At 41.7% G+C, this 22,749-nt stretch overlaps 2 protein-coding genes across 2 annotated transcripts; one reads left to right on the plus strand and one right to left on the minus strand.

The window, feature by feature from the left end:
* Window positions 1–755: 755 nt before the first annotated feature.
* TMEM14A (transmembrane protein 14A) lies at window positions 756–9,606 on the plus strand. Its single transcript, XM_030945767.1, has 5 exons — window positions 756–799; window positions 2,049–2,184; window positions 3,793–3,894; window positions 7,639–7,726; window positions 8,720–9,606. Exons 2-5 carry the CDS (start codon window positions 2,109–2,111, stop codon window positions 8,757–8,759), a joined length of 306 nt encoding a protein of 101 aa, XP_030801627.1. The 5' UTR covers window positions 756–799; window positions 2,049–2,108; the 3' UTR covers window positions 8,760–9,606.
* A 1,141-nt stretch (window positions 9,607–10,747) lies between these two features.
* LOC115902330 (glutathione S-transferase) lies at window positions 10,748–21,753 on the minus strand. The gene is made up of 7 exons (XM_030945766.1): window positions 21,633–21,753; window positions 17,577–17,683; window positions 15,857–15,908; window positions 15,491–15,623; window positions 14,760–14,901; window positions 11,812–11,943; window positions 10,748–11,086 (listed from the first exon to the last, which is right to left on the minus strand). The coding sequence occupies exons 2-7, from the start codon at window positions 17,661–17,663 to the stop codon at window positions 10,964–10,966; spliced, it is 669 nt and encodes a 222-aa protein (XP_030801626.1). The 5' UTR covers window positions 17,664–17,683; window positions 21,633–21,753; the 3' UTR covers window positions 10,748–10,963.
* Between the last annotated feature and the right edge of the window lie 996 nt (window positions 21,754–22,749).

Consider the following 22,749-nt stretch of genomic DNA (forward strand, 5'->3'; position numbering starts at 1 on the left):
AGAAAAGGAGTCTCAAGCAGGAGCAGGGCACAGTAACTGAGGGGCCCCAACAGAGTGTGCTGCCCTACTGCACCGGCATAGCCACAACTCACAGAATCACAGAACTGCTGGGGGTGGAAGGGACCCATACAGACCGTTTAGTTCATTATTAGTACCATGCTCTGTCCAAGTGAGCTGAAACTTCGTATGGTTTCATTTATGGCCATTGCTCCTTGCTCTGTTGCTGTGCACCACCAGCAGGTCTGGCACCGCCCTCCCAACACACAGCTTTGGTTTATATCCATGAATGAGATCTCTCTCATGCTTGTCTAGACAGAACAGACTCGAGTCCTGCAGTCTGTCCTTATAAAAGAGATCCTCCAGATCCCATGTCATCTTTGTGGCCTCCGCTGGACTCTCTCCAGTAGTTCCACGTCTCTCTTTTACTGCAGAGCCCAGAACTGGACAAAGCACTCTGGATGTGGCCTCACTAGGGCCGAGTGGGGGGGGGGAGAGGGATCACCTCCCGCTGGACACGCTCTTCCCGATGCACCCCCGGATACCATTGCCCCCCTGGCCGCAAGGGCCCTGCCGGCTCATTGCCACCCGCTTGTCCCCTGCGGCCCGGCTCCGCCGAGCGCCGCCAGCCGCCGCTCCGCCAGCGGCGCTGCGGGCGCCTCGGACGGCACCGCGGCCATGACGGCGACAGGCGGCCTCCTTCCGCCGCCGAAGGGGCTGAGCCGGGCCGGCGCCCCACGGAGCCCGGCGGGCGCGGGAGGCGGGGCCGGGGCAGGTCGGAGGGGCGGCGCGGCAGGACGAGGTACGGCGGGGCTGAGCTTCCGCGGGGACGGCGGGGGGCGAGTGGGCGGCTGGGAGGAGCGCGGGGCCGTCCCCCCGCAGGCGCCTGCCTTCACCCGGGGGCTGCCTGAGCCCGGAGCCGCCCCCCGCAGGTGCCTGCCTTCGCCCGGGGCCGCCTGAGCCCGGGGGCCGCGCCGCGCCGCTGGGAAGCGAGATGCGGGCTGCGGGCCCGGGCGGGAGGCGGCCACGAAGTCCAGGCACATCAAAGGCCTGGGAATCCCTGTCCCCGCATCCCTGCCCCCGCCTCTGCAAACCTCGTTCTCCGGGTTGCCATGGCCCCCTAAAGCCACCTTTTGTCCTGAGGGCTTATGACCTGGAGTGGGCTCGCTGCGAGTTACTTACTTTAAATACTAAAGGCTTGACACGAAAAGCTGCGTGAGCACTCTTTGCTCACCCTTTAACACTGTGGTCAAGGGCAGAAACGCTGAGCTATAAAGAAAGATGTGCTTAATTAATTTGGGAGGAGGAGGGCAAAGGTGTGCCCCACCGGCTGATGGGAGAGAGGCCGTGGTGCTGCAGGGGCTCTCAGGCTGCTCAGCACTGCCATTCCTGCCTTTACACATCAGCACTGCCATTCCTGCCTTTACACAGCACTGCCAGCGAAGTAGGGACCAAGCATTACAACAGAGCCTTAAATGCTTTCTGCGGAACAAAAGCCCAACTTCAGACAATGCATCGAAATGTAAAGGTGAAATAAAAGGGGCATAGATACAGGATAAAGTACCTGTATGTGCAGTGTCCCAAAACAGCCTAAGTTTCTGTCTGGAAACTTTGAATAGACTCTAAAAATTCGGGGTTTTGCCTGGTGCAGCATTTGTTACATGCCTCTTGAAGTGCTCCAAGTATAGTGTTGGTGAAAGGAGATGCAAGCACTGAACTGAGCACTCAGAAGACCTGTACATATCCATAGTGTGCTCTCAGCTCAGCAGCATGACACAAGTGCAACTAAACATGCTTTGGATGGTGTCAAGCTTTTTGCCTCCATACATGTATTTGTGACTGGGAAAAAATGTGTGCCAAATATATCCCAAAGAATCCCCTAATGGAAACATGGTACACTGGGGTGTAAGGAAGGGCAGCAGTCAGTGAAAGGATGGTGCAATAGCGAGGCACACCTTCACCTTCTGAATGTTTTGACACAGTGCCAAACATGACTTAGGAGAGTGCAGTGTTATTTAGAACCCATTAAGTAATGATTTCTTTTTTACCAGGAGGAAGGAATTTGTTTGCCTTCAGTTGCAATATATTTGGTTTTTTCCACGGCTGGGACCATGGCTGTTGACTGGATTGGTTTTGCATATGCTTCATTGCTGGTGGTTGGAGGTGTTGTAGCATACACTCGTAAAGGTTAGTACTGGGACAGAAGGATTTGGAAATGAAGCATTTGATTTCTTCTATGCACTGTGAAACGTGAAAACTTTGCTGTAATTAGCACAGCTGCATTTTATATCCATCATATGCTGCTGAGTTTCATGAGATATTCTTGGGCCAACTTAAGCATTTAAGTTAGCTTGTTTTCAGGGCAAAGACTGGAGGTTGTCATGTTATCTTTGCCCTTAAATGCATTTTGGGCTTTCTCATCTCCTTTCAATCATTTGTATGTTGAGCACAGTATATCTTTGATTAAAGCTTATTTTCTACAGAGAAATCCAGGCTTGATTCTGACATTTCCAGATGCATGGTGGAAAAAACCCCTCTACTTGTGGTGGCTAATTCTCTGGTACTGTTAGAATGGTGCCTTTTCTCAGTAAGATAACGAGGCAGTTTTAGGTGGCAGTGTACCACAAAGCGCAGTTCGGTATTCCAGGGGTTTTTGCAGTCCCGTGTCCCGGCTCAGCACCCGGCAGAGGTCGCAGCGGTACCGAGGACGGGCGGCGGGAGCTGCGGGCGGGTTCCCGTACGCTGTCTGCAGAGCCCCGGCAGCGCATCTCTCACCGTCCTTGTTCCATTGTCCGTCACCATTCTTGTGGTTCAGGGTCAGCATCTCCCTTCGTAGCGTACACACGCTTTGCTCTCAGAGACACAGCTTCACATCTGAATTTCTGAAAACGCTGTGGTTTTGTGTTTGCAGCCAGCTGCACTCACTATCCCATTCACCTGTTCTCTTCACTCTTTAATATTTGGTCGATCCTTGTGGCAGATCTAGATAATTTTTTATTGGTTATGATTTACGTTTTCTTGCAAAGTCTTGATTAAAAATACTCAAAAGGATTGGGAACTAAATTACATCGGGGATCTGAATTCTTTATTTATAAATGTTTGGGGATCAGTTTAATTCAAATAAGGTCTGCTGTGCAGATTCTACACTTTTATCATATGGTACAAAGACAAATGTCTGTTCAGAAATTTAAAATATTAGGGATATATCCAGGATTTATGAACCAGTTTTTCAATAGCAAGAAGATGTCAAGTTACTTTTAGAAGCCTTGTTTTCATCCTCACTGTCTTTTTTTTTGTTTGTTTTTTTTCATTCTTTATTCATTAAATGTGATGTTGGTGATAGCATTTCTTTGTCCAGGACTGATGTCAGACTGAAAAGCCTGACTTTATGACCACACATGTTTTCCAGTTTACTCTTTATATATATTGGTACATTTCTACCATTTTTGTAGACTCCTAAGTGCTGTAAGATATAGTTAAATGAACATACAGTTCAGAGAAATTACAAACATCCTTCTTAAGTGTGATAGGGGAAATAGCCAAATTTAGGGTTGTATTTTTCCCAAGTTGCAAGTATTACTGGATCCTGATCATCTCCCTCTAACTTAGTTGACTTTGCCCCTAATCCTACACATTAGAATGACCCAGTTACAGAAATATTACCTCTCTCTTCACAGTGGGTGAGGTAAGCTGGAATGTGGCAAAATCAGTTCTATTGTAGAGAGACAGCTGCTGTATAAAGATTGAGCTTAAAGACCTTGTGTTGAGAAATAACACTGGAATGATTTCTTGCAGGTAGTAAAATCTCTTTAGCTGCTGGACTCACCTTTGGCGCTGTGGCTGGTTATGGAGCTTACTGTGTAACATGTGATCCCAGAAATGTGAAGATATCATTGTGTAAGTGTTTCACTACAGTAAACAAACAAACAAGCAGCATCCTGAACTGCATGTAAAATTCTCTTTTTAGTAAATTTTGGGTATTGCTTTGGTTTAAATGTTGGGTTTTAACTAGAGTTCAACACTTCAACTTAGCTTGCAAAATTCAGGAGCCATTTACAAGGTAAGGCAGATCACTGGCACAAAGCCAGTAGGTGTGTGTTACCACCTGGCAGCACCTCCTTTTATGAGATGTTTGCCTAACATTGCACATATTGTGAAATCCAGCTGATAAACAGGAGATAGTACTGCAATAAAATCATTAGCGTTACAGATTGAATTTTGCAATCTGAGCAGTAAAGGAAATGTGGGATACCCTGTTGCATAATGCAACGTATCCTCAGCTCCCAGGGAGCGGAACAGTTTAACTTAGGGGTTTTCCTTTGCTGCTAAGGAAGACAGGATACAGCCTGGGCAATAATTGTCGTGGCAGCTAGTTTGCCATGAAACCCTCATGGAGGCAAAAAACTACAATCCCTTTGGGGGACATAAACCTTGCACAAGTGAATTTGCAATAAGAGCTGTTGGGAGCTTGTCTCACTCATGGTTTTAGCAAAGGTGGTTTAGGCTGTGGTTTCACATGCAGAAATGCATTTAAAATGCATTTAATCTAGATTGTGTGGGTACACAATTAGTTTTTCTCAGCTTAGAATTTGTGGTATGTTGTTCATTCTGGCTTTGTGCTTTGCACCAGTCACAGTTATAAAAATTTCCATTTTAAAAAATGTTGAGTAGCATTGACAGCAAAGTGTTCCCAGCAAGTTCTTTATTAAAGGTGGTAATTGTGGACCTGATCTGCTCCTAGATGGCCTTAAATTGGATTGCCAGTTTTGCCACCATGACCTTGCTCAGATTAAGTTATCCCACTGTTTAAAAAAAACCCAAAACTTTTTTTGGAATGAAGACATAGCCTTAAATATATGTACATTTATAATCATTAGTGTGAGATGCTTTTAAGTAGTGTATGTTATTATACTCCTGTGGGTCAATTAAGTCACTAAATTAGATACAGAATTTATGGAAGACTCATTAAAACTTAATAAATGCTGCCTGTTTCCCAATTCCCAGGTTTTGAAGGAACTAATACAAAATTTTCCACTAATGTGCTTTTGAACATCTGATATCTAAAATAGCCAGTGTTTTACATTTCACATAGTCGTAAGCATGTGAGGAGTTTCTCAACTGGAGAAATGTATAGTACTTATTTAGTAGAAGTTACAGCAATGAGATGAGATAGAATTCACTACAACTGCCTTAGAAAGTTTTTCCTACATAAAGTAAAAGGATCAAAGACTTTTTAAAGCAGTCTTAGTTTAGAATGTTTACAAAGAAAGGTTTTAATTGCTTTTTATTACAAATGTGTATTGCTTTTGTGGAAAACTAGAAAGTTTTCACTTGTGCCTAACATGCCAAAATGTGAAAAGCAGCTAGAGCACAAATGAAAGATGGAAATTAAGTGCATGGAAGTGACCACTCTGAACTTAGAAACCGCTACAGTAAATTACCATGTAAAATAAAGCAAGCACCCAAACCTTTAAAAGGTTAGGAAATCTAAAAACAACCCATCCATCCAAACCGTAATTATTTACAGTAGATTTCACCTATGCAAGACTCTCCTACAGTAATTTAGGTAATATTTTAGTACAAGACCTTGACAGTAAGGTTGTTGTAACTTGTCCTACATACAAAGAGTATGTAGCCAATGGGTACCCCAGGCAAATTTTCTTAGTTGTTTTATAAATTACTATTTCAGGCATTTTGCTACTTCACCTGAAATAAGCCCTGTGTTTTCTTGGATACTTTAATGCATTTTTATGTGTTTGAAGTAGATTTAGAAATTCAAATCTCAGTATGCAAGAGTTAGTAGCATTCATAATGCAAGTTGATTCTGATCTGTCAATGATTCACTGGATTGAATTGCTCTTGATTTATTGAATTTCTTTGGTTTAAGGTGAAACAGTGAATGTATAGCACTTTCTGAAATCTGGTCTGAAAGTTGAATGCATTAAAAAGTCTCTGGAACATATGCAAGGCCAGGTACTAGCAAATGGGGGGAAAAAGAACATTACAGAGTGACTATGCTTTGTAGTTTGTAATAAACTGTAAATATACTCAGGACTCTGGCAAGACACATGCTGTGGAATAGTTCACTCCTTGAGACATTCCTGAGAGGATCAAGGCTATGTGACTAGAAAATAAGAGCAATGGATAGTGGAGCATAATATTTTTTTTGCAGCGTATCTTTGATGAGTGCACATAGTTGGTAGAGTTCTGTAAGATACTTGTAACTGTCAGGGCTTGTTTGTATGCTGAAGTGAGTTTAAAACTAATTTTTGGCACCTATGAACACAGGACTGGCCCCAGGATTAGACAGTGGAATTTGAAGACAATTAGCCAGATGGTTTAACTACACCATAAAAAGGGAAGAGATCTGTGTGACTGCCATTACTTTGGCTGTGAAAGTGACAAAGCCCAGCTGCTCACGAGAAGTCCTGCCTCTCTGCCCACTTCTAGGAAGCATTTCAAGTGCCAGTTCTTTAATGAAGGTAGCTATCTTTGCAGTTTCATATTCTCCTTAATCTTCTCATTTTTGTAGCACTCTGCAGCCATAGTTCAAAGTGAAATTCCTATGCCTGATGAGTTCAATGGTGTCTCCATTTTCAGATTAGACTACTCCAGGAAGAAGATGCAGTTTCTTTCATAGTTGTTCTCTGCTGCTTGTGTTGCATTTATTGCCCTCTAGGGCTGCCCACCTCTTGCCCACAGGCAAGGATGGTTCCCTCATAGCAAAAGGCTCCAGAGTGTCACAGACATTTCTTTTATGAAAAATCTTCTCTCAGGATTTTTCCTGCTGAAGCTGAGAGTTTCAGCAACAAGATGTAAACAATGATTGTTTGCTGCTGTAGAATGCAACAAGTAAATCTGTGATTAGTATTAGTGTAGATGTTTCAGTTCAGTGATCAGTCACAGCAGAGCTAGCTCTGGGAGTCTGTCAAAGCCAGCTTGTGTGTTATCATTCTTTACTTTTTTTACTTAGCTTAGCAGCTTCTGGAAACTCTCTTTTCTTTTTCTTTTTTAGTATAGTATAGTATATGTATATATCATAACATAATAAATCAAGCCTTCTGTAATAGAGTCAAAGATCTCGTCTCTTCCTTCACCCTGAAATCCTTGTAGAAACCGTCACACCAGAGGAATTGTAGTCATGAAGAAGGAGATGTTGATAGCCATATTCTGTGGCAAGAACAGGTGGCAAACCTTCCAATATAGCTTTTAAGGCTCAGCAAATAAAGAGCTAATATTCTAAAAATAAAACAGACAAGAAGTTGAATGCTCTAGCTCCTTGAATAGTTAGAAAACAGCTGCAATGATCTAGACTGGTGGCCAAGATTCTTTCTACTTTGTTGGTATCCCCATGAATTTAGACATGGGTGAGTAGAAGTGACTGACTGACAAACTTACCCAGTCTTCATGGAGTAGGATTTAGCATTCTGCTGCACATGGAAGCTTTATTTGTAGCTAAAAGAAGTCATAATGGTGTATTTTGGAAAAGCAAGAATGTTTTTATAGACTGTGTTTCTGATCTACTGTTTCACTAAATTGCAGTTCATAGAAAAACAGCAATGACCTTTGATAACTCTGTGTGTTCCTGAGTGGTCCACTGAGAAAAATGAGAACATAAATATATTGGATTGTCTTTTACAGTTTCATCTTTTCTTTTGACCATTATAATGGGAATGAGGTTCAAGAGGTCCAAGAAATTAATGCCAGCTGGACTAGTAGCATGCCTGAGGTAAATACATATTGCAGATCTTATTGTAAAGATTTCACTGGTTATCAAATAGTTGCCATTCCACACCCTATTCAAGACACTGTTGGTGGAAGTCACTGTCATTCAGCAACTACACAGTTAAAATGAAATTAGTTTGGAGGTCACAGTCCTGTTTCCAGTGAGCAGCTTTTTCATCTTACTAGGCAGATACAGCTGGTGAGAAGTGACTTTCTCAGCACTGAAAGGAGAGGGCAGCAATTAAATATTAATGCATATTGATAAGGCTTTTGGAAGAACCTAGATAAGCCTTAGTGTTTTCAAACACATACATATAAAATTAGTCTAATTTCATACAACGCAGTCATCTTCAAAAAAAAAAGCCAACACTTTGATTTAGAAGTGCTGCATTCAAAACTACTGGAAGCACAGTTCTGTTGAAAACCAGGACATTTTAGACATGACCTAAGAACTTTGGCCACTATTAATGCAAATTAAAAAAAAAATCTGGCTGTTCCAGTTGCTTTATTGCTGCTGTTCAGCATTCTGGAAAATATGATTTTCTGAATCTATTAATTTGGAATTAAATTATGTAGTAAGTTCAAAACTTTTTTCCCAATGAGTCTGTAATGCAAAACATTTTCCAGGTGTAAATCAGAATCCCCATCTCCTGGAGGAATAATAACTTGCTTTTTCATTTTAATATGACAGATTTAATATAACACCATTCTGTTTTACTTCAGTTACATACAGGGAGGAAAAAATAAGAAGCAATTTGTCAAAATTTAAGAATCGGGACTTACACTGGAAAATGTTGTCCATTGTGGATTGCTTTTCCAGCCTAGGTGGGCTTTGTTTTTCTAGACACTGAGACTGGAGATCTGGACACCTGAAAAGATGGCTTAATAGAGACTCTAGTGTCAGTTATTTATGAATGCACTGTTATTTAATGATGACTTACACTGATTTTATTAATGACAGCCATATTTATGTTTTCTTGTTTTGTTTTTTTTTCAGCCTATTGATGATTTTGAGGCTTGTTTTTATGCTGCTGTAGGAGAATTTAGAACTGAATATGACTGCCATGCCAAACAGACATGCTCTCCGTACTTGAAAGACAAGTCTGAACACAAGTCTTACACTGCATTTATATTTTCTGTAAAAGATCTGTACCTGTTAATCAATTATTGATAGGTGTTGATATTTTAAAAGCTTTTTTAAAAACGAAAACAAGTGTTTTGGTGGTATATTTTGATCTACTTTCATTTAAGCAGTCTATTAACTCATGGGATTTTTCTTTGTAAGGTTGATCTCTTTTAGGGGTGCAGAACGCCCCAGGAAATTGAATTACTCTTGCACTGTATCTCTGAAAGAATGTCTATAAATACATGTTTATGCTAAAAAGGTATCTTGTATTGAAGTATAATTTTGTAGCTTCTGAGATTAAATAATCGGTTCTAAAGCAAAAAAGTCTTGGGCCTGTACTGTGTTGCACAAGAAAACCAACTTCCTTTCCAACCCATGCTCTTGTTCCCCTGGTTCTAAATATAAAAAGTCAGTGCTCAAAAATGTAACAGGTTTGAAGCTTATCAGTTTTTTAAGCAGAGGAGTGAGCCATTTTGTCAATGAAAGAGTCTGGTACTCTGCTTTGTACTCAGTAGTGATTTAAAACATGTTCCATGGTGTATATTGCTAGTGACATGAACCATGGCTGAGGTTTGTTATGCTACACAGAGAGGCTGCAAGGTCTCAGTATTCTGGGACAGGTTTGCCATTCCATTCTCACCCAGATTATCTTGCTGAACTCCCCACCCCCATAAGCAGAAGAGACTGTTCAGTCACAAACTATTCCAGGATTGAAGTTGCTTCAATTTGTGTGCAAAATAAATATTCCTGAAGTCTCACAGCTTGGCTGTCTTCTGGTGTACAGGGAATATAAGCAAAATTGTTAGGAAGCAGTATGGGTGGGTGCCCTCTCGAAGACAAACAGAAATTTTGCTGCTTTTCATTTTTTTCGCACAAAGCTTGCTTATGAAGGTTATTGTGTATCATGATACATCCTTTATGATGGTTCCTAAATCATAGCACTTGTTTGGAAGAGAGGAATAGCCCAGTGAAACGAGTACTGTGCTGGGCAAAGCACTGCTTCCAGCTACTGAGGTAATCTTAATGTGAACCTGTTTGGAAGTCGGCACTGGGGCAGTGACTGGGACACTTGTGGTTTGTACCTCTGAGATGCACATGGCTCTTCTTAGGCACAAGTCAGGGAAGGAGTTAACTTTGCTGGGCAGCAATTCTTCATGTACACTGGCTGACTGTTTGCCTAATCAGTTGGAGTCCTGCTGAGGAGAAACAGCTAAGTGCAAAGAAGGATGGCTTATGGCAATGTTCTTAAAGGGAACAGTGATTGTTCCCGTGAAATTAGGGTAAAGAATCTGACAGAGTGGTGCATGCTTTAAGCACTTAAGCACTGTTGAGGTAAAACTCACTCTTACTGAAAAGGTAAGCAGCCAGTGCGCTTGGCTTTATAACTGTGGGAAGTGACTGCAGAAGGTAAAACCTTACAAAAAACCACTCAAGGGGCATTTGCCTCACTGACCAGCCGGCCAAGCAGCAAAAAGAAGAGCAAGGCAATAAGTGCTCTCAGCAGATGAAAATCACAGCAGGCCAATTAAACACAAGGACTTTGATCTTTCAGTGAAAAAAATCACTCCTAAGAGATTCATGTGGGGATTAGAAAAGTTTTTTACTTCTGCCCATAAACTTAAAAGGATCATTAATTTTAATTTTATTTTTAAAGCTTTTATTTCCTTAATTTTTAAGCTGTGAAACACAGCAGGGAGACAGTTTCTAGGAAACCACCTAAAGAACCAACCCAGAAGATTCTAGGCCTGAATTTAAATGACTTCTCAGTTTTCAGGGTGTGGCTCCCCTGTCTGGCAGTTTATTAAAATGGGGTTGGGGATCATGTGGCATTTCTACAGTACTCCAGAAGCTACAACTGAACATTTTATCCAGGCATGCACTATAATTGAACACACACCAAGTGTCAGCATATTTTATTCCATATAACTGCTTCATGAAATTCTTCTTTCTAGATGCAACAGGTCCAAATTAGCCTTTTACTCTAATTTAAAAGTGTATTCACAGTGTATTGTTTCAACACTGGCCATATGATGCAAGTTACAGAGCACATCTATGCAATTTACTCTTACAAAGCAAGCTCTGGTAATATACTACAGTTGGGTTATTTTCATCAGATTAGATATTGAATATTTTCCTCACAACAGCAACAAACTTCTCATCTGTTGGTGGCTTCCGCTGGCTGCCAGGCTGTAAGAATTTTTTGATTGTTGGAATGTTGCTGATTCTTCCTTTAAAAGCCTGTAAGAAACAACAGTAAAGCCAGTGAGATTAAGGAAATTACAATTCCATCCTTTATAGTTTAAAGATCAGGTGACTTGGATTTTTACTTGCCAGATCTACTTATTAAACAGTAAAAGGTATTAGCTTTTTCTGATCTGTAATGCTGATGCTATACCTTTGTTTCCCAGATGGGAATGGGAGAAATTAATATTAAAGACTTAAGATTCATCTAGTAAAAAGCGGAAGAAAAAAACCCACATAGCAATCCTGCAGATATATTTGAGAAAAAAAAAGAGGCAAAGACAGGAATATCTCATTGCAAAGCACTACATAAGTCAAGATAAAGGAAACTTAACTGCTCTTTGTATATGATTTCTTAAAAATGTAATTTTGCTGGCAAAAAGAAAAGGACAGGAACTGCAGACACACCAGGCCGCAGGCTTTCCTTCTAGATGTTGTTGCTGTGTTTGAAGACATGGAAGTAGCAGTTAAAGGACCAAACTGGTAGCACTAGTGAGTGAATTCCTGCCAGCTGAGAACGGCTAGGAAAAGCAGAACTGGAGAAAGGTGAGTCCCCAGCAGCTCTGGGGTAAGGCAGTGCACTGAGTGCAGGTTTTTGTAGTCAAACAGACCAGAGAAGTGTCAGTACAATGGCTCAAAAGATGTAAACATCAATAAACTTTTAACAACAATCAGTGAAATTTGTTTGCTACCTCCCATATTGACAGGAGATGATTACTAACCTGCAGCAGAGGGAATGCAGACAGTACATCAGGCTTACATTCTTCTGCCATTAAAATGGCTTCCAGCAGATGGACATCTGCCCAGCTTAATTTGTTGCCAACAAGATAATCCTGTCCATGATCTTTTAAGGCCTATAAAGTATGAACAAATAAACAAAAAAATTCACATGGGATGTAACAATTTTATCTAGGTATTTCATTGCAGACAGATTTCTGAAAAAACACAGCAGAGCAAAGCCACACAAGAACCTATCAAGTTAGAAAGTGATACATATTCTTTAAACAAAGTATTAAATCAGAATTCAGGTTTCAGTGTGTGCAATCCCATCTCTCACTCTAACCTACTGCACCAGGTAGCTGTATACCAAGTCCAGTACCACAAGAAAGACTTAATCACACAAAAGGAACAGGACTAAAGTAATTGGAAGAGGTAGTCAGGCCAGTTTATATGTAAGCACACCTCTAATTTTTAAGTAAAAAGTGAATTTCCAGTTGTTTCAGCAAAATTTGAGACTGCTGATTACAGTTTGAAATATGTCCAGAATGAAGGAATACAACCTTCCCACCCTTTATCTTGTAAGGAAGGACTCCTTTATGGCAAACTGCTGATGCAAGAATCACAGCCTGCCAAAGCTAATAAGTGTAGTAGACAAGTTGAGATGAACATTGCAGCACAGCTTCAGAGCAGTCACCAGCTCTCCAGCCTATCTTTGTCCTGAAGACTGTCACCCTCCCATCAGGAGCAAGAGAGGCCATGTCTGTGCCTAAGTCACACCAAGGCCACTCCAAATTAACAAATGTGCAGTAAGACATCAGTCTGTGACTCTGGAAGCCAACTGCTTCTCCAGGCCCATCTGCCAGTTCTACCACAGAGGCAGCAATCATGGGCAAAGTCACAGCTGACCCCTTCACATACTTACTTCCTACACTGCTCTAACAAGGTCTAGCACAGCTTGTTCATCAGACTGTGTGGAAACTCCAAACATAGCATCTGATTGCCTGCAGGGCTTTATATTGCCTTTTGCTGCTCCATCTGGCTGCCGAGTGTTTAAAGTGAACTCTCACAGCTAGGTATGTTTCCTGTCAGCTTCCAGAATGAATAACACCTAGACTGCAAACCCTGATATGTTGAATCCATAGGTATCTTAAACAGCTGGTACAGAAAGAAAATTATAAACCATTTTAACAAAATTAACTAGGCTAAATAATGGAAAAGTTCAGCTGTGTCTTTACATTAGCAAATAGGGGTTACTTTAAAGACTCTCCTACATGGAGCATACATGCCAAAACATATCACAACAGTAGTTTATGCCACCTAAGCACAGGCTTAGAGAATTTTGGTGCATTTTTATTGTTTAATAACTTAAAATACATATCAGACTTTAATCTTTGAAAGATTTGGGTGTGTAATCAATATTTCTCAGCACAGCCCTCCACTGGTATGGGAGTGGATATATATGAACTCTGATTACAGAAGTGCTGGATTATCATTTACATTGTTATTTTACAGGGCAGCCTCTGTGGGTTTTGTTTGTAAAATTTAAGACTCTAATAAAGTGAGACATGAAATTGCATCAAGTCCTGTAGTTTTTGAGTGGACTTCAGCTGCCTGGTAACAAAGGCTTCAAGCAGGAAACCCAGCTCAGCTCTGAAACAGCACAGCTTTGTACCCTTGGCAGATTTCCGAGGAGACCACTATGCCCTGAAAAAGCACTGTGAGAAAGTCTGAACAGCACAACCACACGTGGCACCAAAGGAAAAGTTATAAACAGAAGCAAACTTGTGAGATGAGGATCACAGCTGCCTCAATTCAAACCAGAAAATCTTAACAACAAAAAAAAAAAAAGTAAAATATCCTTACAGGAGAAATAAAACAACTAAACAAACAGCAAGTTGGTGGAAAATGGCAGTTCAGTAACATCCAGGCAATGTTCCAGGGAGAAGAAAAGAACAATCCATCCCCTCCTGACCAACTCCTCCCTAGCCAAGAAAGCCTCCTCATGTGCTCTAAGGGGACGGCAGGCACACCAATGCCTTCCCTCACAGCTCAGGCTCTTTGGTGCATGCTAGCCACTAAATAATTGCTTTATGCTTTCTATGCTATATGTATCTTGCTTGCAGAGCCTCTCTGTGCACACCTAAGGATGCCCAAGCAGCAATTCAGAGAATGAAAATCATAGCCTCTAAATATAATACATTTAAGCAATTGATTTAAGAAAGATCATAGAATTAGATCCTTAGCTGTAAAGCACAAATATATTTAACTTTGAATAGCAAGAATAAAGGAGGCTGAGTGTGACACCTTATTGTTCTCTACAACACCCTGACAGGACATTGTGACAGGACATTGTAGTAGGGTGGGGGTCAGCCTCTTCTCCCAGGTAACCAGTGACAGGAGAAAATGGACTCAAGTTGCACCAGGGGAGGTTTAGATTAGATCTGAGGAAATTTTTGTTCATGTAAAGGGTTGCAAAGCACCGGAACAGACTGCCAGGGAACTGGTGGACTCACCAACTCTGAAAGTGTTCAAGAAACATGTGGATGTGTCAGAGGAGGACACAGTTTGATGGTGAATATGGTGGTGGTGCTGGGCTGTCAATTAGACTAAATGATCTTTAAAAGGTCTTTTCCAACCATAACAATTCTGTAACACATTACACTTACAGACAATAAGTACTAAAGGCTGGCACAAGTATTGAAATGGTGCATTTAGGCAAAACACTGGGAGCCCTCAGCCACTAAGCTAGGTTGGAACAGAAAGACAGCAAAGAGACCCAGTACTGAAACCAGCCCAAAAATTATTTTGTGGCCCTCTTTTCACATTGCTGGATACTGGCTCCATCATACATTTCTAGATTGCCTTCTGGAAAGTATATGTGTGGGAGTGGGGTAGGAGGGGGAGCCCAGAACCCACTGTCTTTGTGAACTGCTGGTGATTTATCACTTACCTTTTCATAAACAGGGAAGTATCTGGTTGTAGCTCGTTCAATGATTAAGGCAAGATTCTTTTCTTTTGTATCAGCTGGTTGAAAAGGGAGATACATGATCATTCCCATTAGGTCTGTAGTTCCCTCCACGTACATATCAATCCTGAAACAAATATTTTTGTTCAACATATATCATTCAAACTTCCCATTTTGATTCTTTTACTGAAATAAAACTCTGGAGTGATCACTGAGTAAAATGTTTATTAGTGAATGTAACGTAATACACCGGTTTATTTTCTTGGTTCTTCCACTTTGAGAAAACTTCCACTTTTTTTCAAAGCAGAATTGTAAAACAGGTTCACAGTATATGCAATAAGCAAAAAAAAAGAAAAAAAGGGTGCAAGTAATGTATTTAAAGTAGAATTCATGCTATTTTCCAGTAATAATCTGTAATTCCAGTAATAATCCATTTATGCTGTGGGAGAAAAGACTGCACATGCAAACCACTTTAGGGGAAAAAAAAATACTTTTGGGGTCTAATCATGAGAGGATGCTGGCTAACAATTGCCAGTCCATAATAATCTCCTCAGTCCCTGGAGGTGCCCTTCCATTCTCACAAAATAAACTCTCTACAGTAAGTGACAGTCTGTTAGGTATACTCATCTTTACTGCAGATACTTCACAGCAACATTCTTTCTGTAAATATTAACAAGCATGGAGGAGTGTTAGTAAGTGGCACACTGTTACCATACCAGGCTCTCTCCTTCAGGTCCTTCCCATAGAGGTTGTACTTTGCTGCTATGTAGCTGAGGATGGCTCTGGTCTGCACCATCTTCATCCCATCCATCTCCACCATGGGCACCTGCTGAAACAGCAGGACTCCATCTAGGGAAGAAAAAGGAGCAAGCTACTCAGGCTGCTGAAATACTACACTGAAAATAAGGAAGAGACCTGGTAAGAGACCAAGACATTTCTAATTCTCAGAGATGAAAGCATACACAAGGAAGCAGTTCTTCTTTACAGGTCAGATCATATTGCAGGTCTTAAAAAAATACCTCCTGTTGCTCTTTTGTTCTGTGTGTGTGAATTTCTGTTTAGGGTACAGTTTGCAGACTCACCATTGCGCAATTTTTCTAAGTCTTCTTTTGTCTCTATGAATTCTTCCTCAAACTGAAAAGCAACAATAGAAAACAACACTTTCAATCAAAGGCAGCAGAGAAGTGGAAGGAAGGCTGGCAGCTAGAGCTCACCTTTCCACACTATTGTCCATACTTCTCTCCTTGTGTTGACCCTGTGAGGAATCCATTCAGTGCCAGGAGCTGGGGGAGCAGCTGCAGTTCCACTGCTCGTGGAGCCCCAGGAGAGAGCTGGGAACTGCCTCCCCTTGCACAACAAAGGGCATGGGGATGTGTGGCACTGGCCAGGTGAGCCACAGCAGGAGCCCATGACCCCAAAGCTTCACTTAGACTGTGAAGGTATAAAAGACCAGCACTTTCCTTTGTTCCAGGTCCCTCCTTGGAGGTGTAATGTTACTCTGTTGTTGCACCACGATTAAATTATTTTAAGGGACTGATGGAGAGGGTCCTGGATGGTCAGACAGGAAAGTTTCCTTAACAGAGCCCTACTTCATCTCTGCTCCAGCAGAGACTATAACCCAAGACTTTGGCGTCCCCAGCCCCGCAGGACTGTACAAAGCATTAAGCTCCAGAAAGAACTTCCTCATTATAAAGACCTCAGTCACCTGCATGAACCATAAACTGATACCAAATTACTCAATTAAAAGCAGCTGATGCCACATGAAATATTGAAAAACTTCTTGCAAATTATGCCTCTCTTACACAGCATTTATCTCCATCTTTAATCCACTGGATTTTTAAATTTTTTTTTAATAAGGACATCTGAATGAGGACAAGATCTTGGTTTCCCCAGCACTCGTGTTCTCTTGTCACTATATTGCAAAGGTTCCATATCATTGTTTCCTTATTGCAAGAGTTTCACACCTCCTTGATGTTTCTCATAGGCAACTTCTCTAAGCACTGATTCTTCCTTCTTTTCACAGTAGCCAGCTGACTCCAATCCACTCTTTTATAACACTCTTCTTATTGGCTACAGCTGTGGCCTGTTAAAGTCAGGCCCCCTCCTAATCTCTAATAATTGGCTCAGCTGCAACTCCTTAGGGGTAAGATTACTTTCTATACTAACTTTATTTTCTTATATTCTATCCCCCTACAGTGTTCTGCAAATTCTCTGTCAGCAATATTCTCAACTGAGCACCATTTAAAAAAGCCTTTTATTTCCAACAGAGTACAAATAGTTTTAAAAAAAAGTCAAACAAAAACTTACTGTAGAAATTAAGATGTCTTAGAATGGCCTTCACCTGATGTGAACCTAGATAGATCCCCTAACACTGCCTTTGGGGCAGATCGGCTGATTTATCCTACTCAGGTCCTGACCCAAAGAACAAAAGGTACTCTGTTTGGAGAGAATGTTCAAAAGTTTCATGTGGTATGCATGGTCTTTCAGTGAAGACTCACAAGATACAGGGAAGTTATGAGCATTGGCAAAAAGTCACAGTTTTGTCTGTAGCAACAATTTACAATCTCATCTTAAAGTATGTTTCAAAAATGACGCCCATCTTTGTAAGTTAAAATCTCTTCACTGTGTAACTATGGCTCAAGGAATACATGAAATAAAACACAAGAGTGTATCACTCAATCTAAGCATTCTGCATCACAATTTGTGATGATGTGCATATCCCTAAGCACAGATGCAATTGGGAAACCCTTCCAGAGAATACCTATTTTAATCACAAATCACTTTATAAAAAAAGGTACAAACCTCAACCCCAGCTGCTGCTAACAGCCATCGGATTGACTCCATCTTCCCCCTTCCCTTGGTGTAGTGCAGCTTGGGTTTCCCCGCCATGATTTCAGAGTTCTTGTTTCCTGATAAAATCAAGATGATAATCTTATGGAAGCATGCTTTAAATTAGCATTTTTAATGTCTCACTCCAAACTACTAAATACAGTTGGATAAATGAGAAAGTAGAAGAACAGTCAAGTCCTACACATGCTTGTGTTTGATGCAACCAAGTTTCCTGTGGATGAATGGAATAAAACGACACAGTACCAGAATGTGCAGCCATTCAGCCACATCAAGAAAATAAGCATCTCCTAAATAATATATTATTGTAGTCTGAACAGCTTACTGAGTTTTACAACCAAAGCAGAACTGTAGGGTATTCCTGAACTAGCACATTTTTAACCTTGCAGTGATGCAATCTCTTCAGTAGGTGTTGGGTTTTGTCACATGTCATACCATACTTGAAAAATGTACTATATCAAATGAATGGCTTCCAAAGAACACCAAACTAGTGTCACCAGCACTGTTTTCACCTCTCTCATATGATAATTCAGAGCTCTGAGCTCCTGTGCCTTTACAAATATGCTTTTAAAAGCAACATATATCACCAGGCCTTCTACATTCCTTATCCAGCTGCTACAGTCAAACTGTAACAGAGATTTATATTCTATCTGCCCTGAAAATTTAACTTTAAAATCCAAAACCAAACGGATGGAACTGACCTCTGTTGGGCAGATAAGGCCTGGGCCATGCCCCTGGCAGTAGGGGGCCCAAGTCAGCCCATCAGATGATGGCACTGGGATTAAACACTCGGTCCTTTCAAAGTTCCCTACCATGTGCAGTCACATGCCACTGTATGACATGGGCTGCTGATGTGAGCTTGCCTGATGCTGGAAACAAAGCTAACACTGTACTCTTATCTTTAATGGGTCACAGAAGAATGAAGCAAATTTCATAAGACAGAGGCACAGACTAACAGAATGTTTCATTGTTAAGCCAAAGGTTTATCTGTTCGCAGGCAGGCTTATTTATGCTTGCGTTGACTTCACAATACATAGCTGAGCCACAAAGTAAAAACTTTGGCCACAATCCCAAGACATCAATAAAGAGGCACAAACAGCACAACAGTGACAGGGGAGACTGCATCCTTGGGCCACTCCACTGAAGTCCTTTGTGCTGGGTGCTGTCTTCCACAGGCTCTACAGCACACAGCCATCACTCTGTCAGCAACTGACCCGCAGGAGAAAGAGGTGTCCCCATCCAAAATGCAGCTCTTCAAAACCACTGCTCAGCTTCCACCTAGCCCTGTGCCATAGCTTAGCAAGAGAAGAATTTTAAAAAATAATAGAAAACATCACTAAAAAACTAGACACGAAAAAAACCTGAGAACTTCCTCTTTTCTTTCACAAGTTACCAACAAATCAAGTAACCATTTACAAGATGCAAACAACACATTAACCCTTTCAGTACATCAAGCCTCCCTCAATAAGAAAAAAAAAAGTCAAAATACAAACATACAAAAAAACAACATAAAAACATCAAAGTCAGTAAAAAAATCAAATCCCAGAGAAAAAAACATAAAGAAATACCTTAATTTTAAAACTAAAATCCTCTTATAAACTATAGAGAAAAAACTCTTTTTCCCTATAACACCTAAAACTATAAAAAAAATTTAAAAATCAAATTAATACAAAACAAAACCCTCCATATTGAAATAAACAAATATTAAAATAACAGTAATCCCATAAAAAGTTTTTTAAAAAGTAATCCTCTACCCCTAAGAAAAAAAGAAAAAATCTCTGTTATTTTAAAAAATATTTATTTTAAAAATAAATAATAAAAACTTTTATCTTTTAACAACTCATCTTTAAAACAATACCCTATAAATGAACATAACCCATAAACAAACTGTAAGAAAGCTTATAAAAAATAAGAACTTCACAATTGCAGATTTCCCCGAACAACTACTATTTGTTAAAAAAAAACACAAGAAAACTGGGGTTTTTTTTCTTACAGAAAAGTCTCCATAACATTAACAAAAAAGACTTCTCTCCCTAAGTAAACTAAAAAAAAATAAAATAGTAAGCTAACTAATTTTTTTATTTTGTTTCTTTACATTATCAGTAAGAAAAAATATTTAAAAACATATATTCTAAAAATTTTGTTCTAATTCTTATTACTCTTTCGTTTAGTCAATGTTAATAAACTTTTCTTTATATACTCTTTTAAAATTTTAAATCTACTTTACTTTTCTCCTAATCCTATCTCACAAGAAAAAATAAATATATTAATAATTAACCAACACCAAACCCACCACACTCTTTAATACATTAACCAAAATATCTCAAAAATAATAAAATCTCAAATTAACAAACCTAAACCACCACACAAAATTAGGATTTCTACCCTGTTTCTAACTAAAACCACCACACCCTGGCAGTGTCTGTGTCCCCAGACACCTCAGTCCCTGGTAGCAAAGCTCTCCTGATACAAAAGGATGTGCTTGTCAATAGATTGTGTCCTGAGTGGAGCTGGCATCTACTGCAGCACTGCTGGATGCCTGGCTGATACCTGAACAAGGCATTCAAAAAGGGACTTGCCACAGCTCCCTACCAGACCCTACACACACAGGACCATGACCTACACTTCATTTCTATTTCCCATGTATGACTGACACTGTAAAAAGTAAGAGAGCTCCTGACCTTGTATACTTCAGAAATACTTCATTCCCTGATGCTCAGAAAGTAGGTGCTGGTCTCAACTTCCCCAGAGAGGAGAACTGCACCTAAACCCTCGCAGACTGGACAAACACTCTAACTCCAGCAGTGGGAGGTCCAGAGGGATCAAGGCTGAGAAACACACTGTAAGGACAGGCTAGCATAGGCAGAAAGAGCAAACATCCTTGACCTCTCCACAAAGCAGAGCTGGAGCTGATAAAATTCAGCCCACGCAGAGCCCGGATTGCCAGTCTCAGCTCAGTGCTCCACTGAAAACGGGGAATCCCCTGAAAAGCTGGGAATATCCTCCTGCAAACGCACTGCTAAAGGCCCGAATTTGGGGTTCAGGCTGAACACTTATATAGGGCTGCAAACTAATTTGGTGACCCTTTTGTGGCTCTGTAATGAATATCCCTTTGTAAAATATTGAGCAGTGATAAAAGAGTCGCAAAATTAGTAAATTGTCTTTCTTGAATAGCAATAATGGACCTGAAAATTAATCACAAACTTTCTTGATGTTTTAGCACATCAGACTTTCCTCGGACCACAGCCACACAGGTGTCAGAGAGACAGCTACTGCTGTGATCGCTGTATTAAAAACACCTCACATTGTTTTGTCCAAAACAATTCAGGCATCAGCCTTTCAGTGAGGAACAAGTAAATAAATTTAGCAGCAAGCTCACAATCTGATCTAAGACCTTAAACTTTCCTCCTAACTGGATATGGGCCGCAGAGCAGTTCTCTGCAACGCTTTGTTGCTCGACCCCGTCCCGCACGGGCAGTGCCACAGGAGCCCAGCGCTGCATCGCCCGGCCCGGCCTCCGGACCATCTTAAGAGTGCAGCTGCTCCCCAGCGGGTGGTTTCCACTGGGGCTCGGGCCAAGTCCGGCTTCGAAAAGCTTCCTTCTACCGCCGGAGCTAGGAGGAGTGTCTGGACGAGGGGAAAGGCAAAGTACCCCCAGAGATTGCAAAACTTGCACTCCAAAGAGCAGTTTCTCTTCAGCTTCCCCGCTGATCCCACCCAGAGCCAAACACAAATAGCCCCCTTTGTGCCCACCCTCCCGCCCGTCCCGGTTCCTGCCGCAGGAGACAAGCTGGGGAATAACCCCCGGACAAACTCCCTGGAGCAGCACCATAGGACGCTCCTGGAGTGCCAGCCGGTCTGTCCCTCGCCCTTTGCCCTCCGAGCAGGAGCCCTGACCCCGGCAAGAACCGGGCTGGAGCCCTGATCCCGGCAAAACCCACTCGCTCCACCGGGCTGGCGCCGCCCGCCCCCCGCCCGCCGCCCGCCGCCCGCCGCCCGCCGCCGCAGTACCGTGTGCCTGAGCCGCTCCGCCGTCACAGCACCGACACGGCACGGAAACAGCGCCGACACGGCACTAACACAGCGCCCGGCCCCCGACACACGACCCTCCCGCCCCGTCAGGCGGCCGCTCCTCCCCTCGGCTGCCGCCGTGCCCACAGCCCGGGCGCGTCGCCGAGCCCTAGCACTGCAGCTCAGGGAAACCCCCCCCAGCCTTGCCTCTGCACTCTTGCCGAGTTTCTGTTGCAAAATGTGGAATATGTAAACATTTTCTTGGCAAAGGATGTGCTTTGATGTTTGATCTTTGTATACTTTCAAGCATAAATCAACAAGAAATAAGTTCTAATCTGTGAAACAGAGAGCAGCTACCAAACAAGGTCTAAGTGAAGTCCAGCTGTGGGAAAGAGAAATTACTTGTCAGGAGAATTGCCTTGTTAAGAGTTGAACATGTTTTAATGATCTCAAACCTAGGGGGAGTTTAACAAGGCTTGGAAAGAACAATGTACCTCTGATAGTGGATACATAAAATACAGAATTTATGGGCCACAAAGGCATTTGGCAGAACTCCCAAGATAAGGAAGAAACTAAAAAAGCCCGCTCAGCAACTGTGCTGAGATCAGCTCTGATCGGGTAAAAGATAATTCTGGCAGGGAGAGATTTCCACACTACTGACTCACAGCCCACCAACTCAAGAAACCCAGCTCAAAAGAAGAGAAAACCCAGTGAGCATGTAGATAATTAGCGTGAGAAGAGGGAGAATCATTAACCAATATAAGAGAGAACACTGATTATTAAGAGAAGTAGACGACTTGTAGTCAATTAACATTAATGCCTTTACTTGCTAAAACGAATAAATAGTAAAAACGTATTATTGATTTTTGGAATACCACCAAGCAACCAGGCTTGCACAACTCTGAAATTAATAGTCAATGTCTCACTTAAGTGTGTAATTATTGGTTCGTTGCACACTGGGTAACAAACCTAGGTTTTCTGGACAACATTTCCGCTGGGCTGGCTCTGAGCAGCTGCACATCAGGGACATGGCCAGGACACGCTGAGCAGGGGACAGGCTCGGAGGCCCCGAGGCAGCAGCGATTGTGCGAGCAGCGGGAGCTGGGGCTGCAGCCCC

This window comes from Camarhynchus parvulus, chromosome 3, assembly GCF_901933205.1.
Source record: "Camarhynchus parvulus chromosome 3, STF_HiC, whole genome shotgun sequence".
Taxonomy (NCBI): Eukaryota; Metazoa; Chordata; class Aves; order Passeriformes; family Thraupidae; genus Camarhynchus; species Camarhynchus parvulus.

Bases quoted from the DNA above. Each gene is read 5' to 3' on its own strand.
- TMEM14A (XM_030945767.1), top strand. From the start codon at position 2,109: ATGGCTGTTGACTGGATTGGTTTTGCATATGCTTCATTGCTGGTGGTT. The intron at 3,895-7,638 runs GTAAGTGTTTCA...TGTCTTTTACAG, and splicing joins AAATGTGAAGATATCATTGT to TTTCATCTTTTCTTTTGACC. The intron at 7,727-8,719 runs GTAAATACATAT...TTTTTTTTTCAG, and splicing joins GGACTAGTAGCATGCCTGAG to CCTATTGATGATTTTGAGGC.
- LOC115902330 (XM_030945766.1), bottom strand. From the start codon at position 17,663: ATGGCGGGGAAACCCAAGCTGCACTACACCAAGGGAAGGGGGAAGATG. The intron at 15,909-17,576 runs GTTTGTACCTTT...GTTGCTTTTCAG, and splicing joins TAGCAGCAGCTGGGGTTGAG to TTTGAGGAAGAATTCATAGA. The intron at 14,902-15,490 runs GTATGGTAACAG...TATTTGTTTCAG, and splicing joins GACCTGAAGGAGAGAGCCTG to GATTGATATGTACGTGGAGG.